Raw genomic sequence first — 8,558 nt, 5'->3', positions numbered from 1 at the left:
TATTATTATTATTCCAGGACAACTCTATGGTCAACTTTATTTGCCCTGGTGGCGCAGTGGTTAAATGCCTGTACTGCAGCCATTTACTCAAAACCACAAGGTTGCGAGTTCAAGACCAGCAAAAGGGTCCACGCTCAACTCAGGCTTGCATCCTTCCGAGGTCACTAAAATGAGTACCCAGACTGTTGGGGGCAAATTAGCTTACTTGCTGTTCACCGCTATGATCTTTGGAATAGCGGTATATAAATAAAACTATTTATTTATTTATTTATTTATTTATTTATGGTATTTATACCCCGCCTTTCAGCCCTAAAGGCTATCAGAGCGGCTTACAGTTATTATTTTTCATTAGACGGTTCTCTGCCCTAAAAGTTGCACTGAAAGACCTAGAAATTCCTAGAGAGGATACTCTACTAGGCCTTTGCAGCTCCTCTAGCACAGTTCTATGGACAGTGCCTGTCAGACATTGACCACAGAGCTGCCTTGGAGGACCTAGAGATTCCTAGAGACGTGTCCTCACATGGTGTTTTTGTTATTTGCTGTTTTTTCCATATTCATGGGGGTCTTATGCCCTTAACCCTAGTGAATATTGAGGGACAAGTGTAGTATGAACTACCTGAAAGTAAGAGCTGTTTAACAGTGGAATACACTCCCTCGGAGTGTGGTGGATTCTCCTTTTTTTTTTTTTTTGAGGTCTTTAAGGAGAGGCTGGATGGCCATCTGCCAGGGATGCTTTGATTGTGAGTTCCTGCATGGCAGGGGTTGGACTGGATGATCCTTGTGATCTCTTCCAACTCTATGATTCTATGATTCTGTAATGCTGTGGATCAAAAAGATGCAACTAGAATAGAAATATAATTTTATGTCTTTCTGACATCCATCACAGCTCTTCTATTAATCTTATGCTCTTCTGGTCATGTAAAGTAGTGCTTGTGGTGTTATGGAGAGTAAAGTAGCACAGTAGATGATCCCTCTTATCACTTGTTTTTATAGTTTCTGTCTTTTTCTGCAGGACAGTGGTGGATTTCAGATGGTCTCTCTGGTGGAGCTCTCCAAAGTGACTGAAGAAGGAGTCCAGTTCTGTTCTCCTTATGATGGCAAGGAGATTCTGCTGACTCCAGAGAAATCCATTGAAATACAGAATGCTCTGGGTAATACTATATCTTGCACAATACCAGCCAGTAAGATGACTGATTTTTCTTTGTAATAGTGGAGTATATTTCTTACTTGTTACAGCTGTTTCACTGCTGCTTTAGAAATACCAAATGCTTCTAGAATTGCAGGTATATTTTACTGTGTTGATAGCTCCTCTCAGAATTAATGCTGGATCTTCAATGAAAAGTTTAAATAGAAATCTAATAAGAATAATAATAATAATTTGACAGTTGTGGTTAATGTTAGTGTGCTTTGCAGCTTGTAAAGTACCTACCAGAATAATAACTATACACTCACTAATTTCTTCTCATACTGTACCTTCCACACTGGTGTGGTAAGGATAATATGGGCATCAAATTTTCAGCTCTGCAGGGAACAATCTACATTGAGCAATTGAAATATAATCTTAATAGACCATAAATTATTATAGAAATTTTACGATTTAGAAGCAAGTATGAATATGGCTGTCCGCTTTTATCCATACGTTGTAAATCTCTTTTATCAGAAAAAGAAAAAGAAATGCTCCAAAAATAGTGGAGTAGGATACAAAAGAAGACCCTTTATAGAAGTTATAAAGTCTGCATGGTTAGAATTTTAAGATGAAGAGAAGAAACAGATGCAGATTTAAATGTATTAAGGCTCTACTAGGTGCCCTGCAGGTTTCAGGGTAACATCTAAAACTTGCAGCAAAGAAACCCATATTGACTCATTTTCACTACTAGAGATGTATGGGAAAGCTTCACCCTTCTTGCAATATACATTTGAAAAGTATTGCTTATTTGCTTATTGTACTTGTGTTGTCTTGAGTAAAAATATATGTTACTGTAGGTTCCACTGTTATCCAGTCTCAAATAATATTTCCCCCCCTCAGGCTCTGACATCATCATGCAGTTAGATGATGTGGTCAGCAGCACCATCAGTGGTCCCCGTGTAGAAGAAGCCATGTTCAGGTTTGTGCTGTGTATTATGTCTATCTGACCCCACTGGCCAGTCCAAGTCAGTTCCTTGCTCATGTGGTCTGCCTTACTTTTCCAGTTATGCAGCTTTTGCTCACTACTACACGTGTCCCCCCACATTCGCTGGGGTTAGGGACACAGGACCCCCGTGAATATGGAAAAACCACAAATAACAAAAACACTGTGTTTTATCTGACAAAATATCTCTCTAGGTCCTCCGGTGCAACTCTGTGGTTGACATCTGCCAGACATTGAGCATAGATTTGTCATGAAGGAGCTACAGATGCCTAGTAGAGTGTTCTTTCTAGGAATCTCTAGGTCCTTGAGTGCAACCTTTGGTTAACGTCGACCATAGAGTTGCGCTGGAGGATCTAGATATTCCTAGAGAGAACATATTAATAAAATCCATGAATAATCAAATCCACAGAAGTCAAAGTGGCAAATGTGGAGGGACAAGTGTAGTGAAATGTTCACATTCTACATGTTAAGTATAAGTGAATGAAATTATGCAGACTTGATTCGATTTTATAGGCATTCTGGTTGGTTTTAAATGTAAACTTCATTCTCTTAACAAGAGTAGTTTGAGATAACACTTCATCTGTGCTAAATGAAGCTTCAGAATCCTGGTAAGCCATAACCAGATTTCTATGGTGGGGAGAAGGTGTATGGTGAAAGAATTACATCTTGCCCTGGACTACCCAGAACTCTTCCAGAAACTTCTGCATACTCAGTTGTCATTGTCTAAATGTTTTCTTTGCAGCTATGAAAATCAACTCAGAGTCCACTCACTGATTATATTATTTTAATGTATCTCAGTGCTTTTAGCTATGTTCCCACAAAATAGAATGTTATCTGTTTAGAACAGTGGTTCTCAAATGGTGGACCAGGATTTGTGCAACAGTTGCTCAAGGGGGCATGAGATTTGCAAGCGTCGACCCATCTCCTCTTCCCAAACCTTTTTATGTGTAAAATTTCCACATGCATTGAGCAAAATATTGAATTTACTTAAATAAAACTGTTCTAATATGAACGATGTTATTTTCCTATATAATGTTAAAATATGAATATACATGAATGTGCGAACAAAAATATGCACACTAAGTAAAGAAAATATTTTTATTCATATACTACATCAAGTGTGTGTGTGGGGGGCCACAATATCCACATGTAAAGGGGGTCCCAAGGGTAAAAAAAAATGAGTACCACTGATGTAGGATATCTGTCTAGGGTATAGAAGAGAAACTCTGGGTGCTACACATTGCCAGGAACAAGACCACAGATTTAGATAGTTGAGTTTTAGATTAGTATGGCTGCCTCTGCTCAAGTCCCTCCTTGGAGTATACACCTTAAATCCTGAAAAGCAATGAGCCTCCTTAGGGGTAACTTACATTACTGTACTTGATACAATGTCTGATAATGAAGTGATATGACAAATACTTCTTTTTCTTAACTGAGCAGGCCTCTGTTTCTTGCAGGTCCATTCGTTGGCTGGACCGATGTATTGCAGCACATAGCAAGCCCAACAAGCAGAATCTATTTGCTATTATCCAGGGTGGGCTGGATCCTGCCCTTCGAACCAAGTGTCTGGAAGGTAAGTTTCCATCTATATTTGATCTCTGTTACTCAGTAATATATGTGTTCATGGAAATATTCAGGCTGCCTGATACTTGAGGAAATTAAGTTGAAATTCCTTTCTTGGACTTGCACTTTCTGTTGATCTCAGTTCCTCAGGGTCTTTGACTAGTGATCTGAAAAAGCTTATAAAGCTTCACTCACAGATAAGGACTATACTACAGGCAGAGCTATAAGCTTTAACTGGTAGGTTAATAAGCCAAAATTTTAGCTGTGGTAAAATCTGATTTTATTCAGCAGGGTTGTAATTTAAAGGTGTATTGGTTTTTCAAAAAGCTGTTTTGGCTCTAACGTTGTGTCATAGCAGGGAGCAAAAGATGAAATATTTAATGAATTTATGAGCTTGAGAACGCCCACAATAATTACTGAATGTAATTATCTGAGACACCCATTTATCCCTGGTGTATAGACCATAAGCAAGGGTGATCTCCTATAAACATACAGGTGCATACCAGTCCAAAGAATATTTGAAAACAGTTGTCACAGATTATGGAAAAATAGCATGTGATGAATTTGTAGTTTGCTTTCCTGTGTGGTAATAAATAATCTCAGGATTCACAGTGGCAGCTCTGGAAGTTTTTGGATTGAGGTTTCCATGAAAGGCAGTTTTGTTACCTGAGGCCTGGGACAGACCTCCTGAAAAGGGCGGCCTGCCGGCGGCCTACTTTCCTCCAGAGGGAAGACGCAGCCACCAAACCGCACGGCTTCCCTCCAGAGGAAAAAGCGGGAATAGTGTACGAGTAAATGCTGCACACTTCAAACAATACCATCTGGTACAACAGCCAATGGCGCATTCATTACGTAAGCAATGTGTGGCGACGTGTAGACGCTGCACGTTGCTTACATAACAATGGCAGCGCGCATGTACACAGGGTGCACCATTGTTACGCCGCCCGTATGTTTTAGGATTAGGGACCGTGCAGTTGCCGTGCGGTCCATAACCCTAGAATCGGCGCCAGTACACTGCTTGTTGGCAGTATGTACCGCGCCTTAAGTTTTCTTTGGTGCTGTCCTGTATGATGAAATTCATGACTCTTAACAGCTGTCCTTTCTTCCTCTGTCAGAAATGACTAAACGAGATGTGCCAGGCTTTGCCATTGGGGGCCTGAGTGGTGGCGAAGCCAAAGATCACTTCTGGAGAATGGTGGCTCTCAGTACAGATTATCTCCCCAGGAACAAGCCTCGCTATCTTATGGGAGTAGGGTACGAGTAAATGCTGCACACTTCAAACAATATCATCTGGTACAGTTTCCTCTGTGCTCCAACAGGAACATGACAAACTGGATTGCTGCTGACAGTGTGATTAGCTGTTAGTATCCCCATATACTGTGAAGACTTCCTATTTTCTGTTTTGAGAAGGAGAATGACCCGAGTGTTTTAAGTCAACTCCTTTGTCTATTCTTCAAGGTGTTTGTAACCAGGAAATTTTAAAGTATCCAGCAATTAAAAAAGAATGGTGCAAAAGTAAACCTGTCCTTATTTGGTTTTGCACCATTCTTTTTTAATCACCCTGTGTAAGATTACCACCAGTCGTCCCCTTGAGGGCATAGGGTGGGGAGCTGGGTTTGGGCAAGGGTGTTCTTTAGGCAGAAAGTGGGCAAAATATTAGGCAGCTACTTCATCATCTGAACTGTGTCTGTTCAATTCTTTTCCCACAAAGCTATGCCACAGACCTGGTGGTGTGTGTGGCCCTCGGCTGTGACATGTTTGACTGTGTATTTCCCACAAGGACCGCAGTAAGTAGTTGCCTCAGCTATGGGGAAAACTGGGAGTGGCAGCCTGGGAGGGAGAAGAGTGTCATTACATGGGGAAGGGTGGGATAAACTGGGATGGAAGCCATTTATTAAACAAAAAATGGGGTGGCTTGAAACAGCCAGTGCTCCAAAAAGGCAAAAGTCCTGAGAGCATTTCTGTAGGTCTTCAGAGCTCTCTGCCTTTTCCACTTTCAGCGTTTTGGTTCAGCCTTGGTCCCCTGGGGCTCCCTGCAGCTGAAGAACAAGCAGTATGCCAAGGACTTTCGCCCCATTGATGAGAATTGTCATTGCCTCACCTGCCAGAGGTTTGTGTGGGAAGTGCCACTTTCTTTTCCCTGTTTTTAATACATTATTTCATCATCCAGCAAAATATTAAAGTGCACTGCTAAGGCAGGTTGCTTGCTCAAAAAGCGGTACATTTTTCATCCATGTCTGAGGAAGGTGGTCAGAAGGCAGAGAAAGCTGTGCTGCTCTTTTGAACAGAATGGGCAGCTCCACATGTTGGGCTAGCATAAGGCCTGAACAGACAGGCCAAAAGAAAGCTGCTTCAGGTCACTTTGGAGGTAGGCCACCATATACCGGGCCCTCCTGGGAACTGCCGTTCTGTCCCAACAAGCGAATAATCTCAGTGTCTTATATCAGTTGGAAAAAATGTCTGTTGCTGAGTGGAATAATGGGTTTATGTCATATTCAAAGCTTAACAACAACATGGATCAATGGTATCTAGATATACGGCAACAATCGTTTTAATCTTCATAGAGTAGAGTAGTACTTGAATTCTAAGTAAGTATGGAAAGAAAGAAAAACGGTTCTTACATTTTAGGCTTATATGTGAAAAGTCAATTTGTCATAATAATTAGAATATCAGACTAACCCCAAGGGAGACCTATGTTGAAATGATTGTTTAGCTTAGCTAGATAGACATCGCTTAGCTAGTTCAGTTAAAATACACACCACAAACTGCAGTTGTAAATTAAAAATGTGCAAGAGAAAATCACGCATGATGTCTGGAGTGAGATAAAAGTTTGGTAAAATGTTTGATTCTGACTAGACTAGCTAGGCATTATCCTCTGTGTTTGACAGAATACCTAAAGACAACTTAGTGTCAGGCAACTTCTGCCTTAGACTGTGAGCAATAGTGGGAGAGGCTGGTTACAATTTTGGACACAGTGCAACGATAGGGGTGTTTTTTGTGTGTTTTGTGTCTTGTTGGTCCTCAGGAAGTGAAATTTAAGAGGATGCATGAACTCTTCTTTAGCGTTTTCCAGAGGTCTGGAAAGTGCCAATGTTGCATTGTCCAATACAGCACAAAAGGCCCTTGTCTTTGAAACTTCATGATGAAATAAAAGTGCTTGTCTTTCAAGTGGCACAGGGTTGTTTTGTTCTCAATTTGACAACTAGACCCATGCTGCCTCTTTTTGTTGTGTGGTCTCCCCTGTAGTAATAGGCCAAGGAAGAATATATTTCTTTATTAATTAATAATTAATTAATAATTAATTGAAATAATTCTGACAACTTTGAGCTAAAACATTGATGTATAGAGGGAAACTCCTTTCCAGTGTTGCCTGCATCTTAGTTTCCATTTGCCCCCCATTTTATCTGGCCCTTTTCCTTTCCTGGAAAACAAGGAAGGGTGGAGGGACAATGACAGTTCCCCCTCTTATTCTTCATAGCTCACATATTAATTGCCCACTTTATATCCTGGATCATAAGCTGATGCCTTTGTGCCTTTTTTGTCTCGTGACAGGTATAGCCGAGCTTTCTTGAATGCTCTCTTTCGTATTGACACAGCTGCCATGCACCACGTTACTGTCCATAATATTGCTTACCAGGTTGGTCTATCTTCTGTACCATTTTGTGGCCTCAAAACTGTCTTCTATTCAGAGGCTGGCATTAAAGAACGTGAAAGATTTTGTTGTATTCTGACTCTGATATGGCAATGAGACAGCAGGACAATTTCTTTCTCTCCCTATCCTCTCTCTTACCACCAAGGTTTTACTATTGCATAGTTCACTCTGCTACCAGGATGTGCTCCTGGATTGCAACTCCTAGCAGTGCCTATCATGGTTAAGACTCCTGGGAGCTGCAGTCCAACAACATCTAGAGGGTCACATGGTACCAGTTTATCCTTTAATGACTCTTGGCTGTCCCCTCTTTCTGGTCCAGTTTCACTCATCTCCATTTCCTTCTCTTCCTTGATCTTCTGCCTATATAATCCTGACCCATATTTTACTAAATTTTACAAATACTCTGGGAACATAATGCATTATAGGGAATTTGATCAGTTTGCATAAGTTGTCTAGTATAGAATTTGAATCCCTAGGGCTAGTTGCCTGCATCTGTTTGAAGTACTGAACTCGGTTTGCAATATGAGTGGGTGTTTCTGTTTTCACAATAGGTGGAGTAGTATTTGTGATATTAGTCTCCGGGCAAATACATTTATTGTTGTGATTATTACAATTATTATTTGGGGGGTTTCCCTTGTTGGGTGGAATTATTCCTTCCTTGTGGCTAGTTATGCCTGCTGGGAAACTGACAGTGTTAAAAATGCACTTGCTGAAGAGACTATTCCAATCCCTTTCTTCTCCAGCTGAATCTGATGCGCTTGATCCGGGAGAGCATTATTGAGCAGAGATTTCCAGAGTTTGTTCAGGAGTTCATGAAGACCATGTATAGAGATTCAGATTGCTACCCTCAGTGGGCAACAGAGGCCCTGGCCTCAGTTGGAATAACGCTAGAGTGAGAGGTGGTAGAGTAAGGCTCCTGGTGCGGCTGCCAGCAAGCAAGGTGCAACTTGGAGCATCCTGCCTTTTGGACAGCAAGAAATGTCACGTGCTTCTTGAACCCACAACTTTCATGAGGGTTGGCTTCCCTGCTTCCATAGATTGCCTGGTCTTTTCAGAACAATTGTCTGGACCGATGTGGCAATGAATATCTTTCCAAAAATTTCAGGAGAAGAATCTGATGAGCTGGTCTGCTGACAGTCTATCAGAGTAACTCTTGGGTTTACCTCTTTATTTTTATATTAAAGTTCCTATTTTCCTCTCAGAGATTGCTGTGT

At 41.0% G+C, this 8,558-nt stretch overlaps 1 protein-coding gene across 1 annotated transcript in view; it reads left to right on the top strand.

The window, feature by feature from the left end:
• QTRT1 (queuine tRNA-ribosyltransferase catalytic subunit 1) overlaps window positions 1-8,547 on the top strand; it is a 12,987-nt gene extending 4,440 nt beyond the window's left edge. The window contains exons 2-9 of the mRNA XM_042454495.1: window positions 1,013-1,151; window positions 2,027-2,105; window positions 3,587-3,702; window positions 4,808-4,946; window positions 5,404-5,479; window positions 5,693-5,802; window positions 7,245-7,329; window positions 8,088-8,547. Of these exons, the coding sequence (XP_042310429.1) occupies window positions 1,013-1,151; window positions 2,027-2,105; window positions 3,587-3,702; window positions 4,808-4,946; window positions 5,404-5,479; window positions 5,693-5,802; window positions 7,245-7,329; window positions 8,088-8,240 (897 nt within the window). The 3' untranslated portion in view covers window positions 8,241-8,547. The remainder of the gene's footprint in view (window positions 1-1,012; window positions 1,152-2,026; window positions 2,106-3,586; window positions 3,703-4,807; window positions 4,947-5,403; window positions 5,480-5,692; window positions 5,803-7,244; window positions 7,330-8,087) is intronic.
• The last annotated feature ends 11 nt before the right edge of the window (window positions 8,548-8,558 follow it).

The sequence above is a fragment of the Sceloporus undulatus genome, chromosome 2 (genome assembly GCF_019175285.1).
Source record: "Sceloporus undulatus isolate JIND9_A2432 ecotype Alabama chromosome 2, SceUnd_v1.1, whole genome shotgun sequence".
Taxonomy (NCBI): domain Eukaryota; kingdom Metazoa; phylum Chordata; class Lepidosauria; order Squamata; family Phrynosomatidae; genus Sceloporus; species Sceloporus undulatus.
Note: the sequence above shows the minus strand (reverse complement) of the source record. Positions and strands in the feature narration are given on the sequence as shown.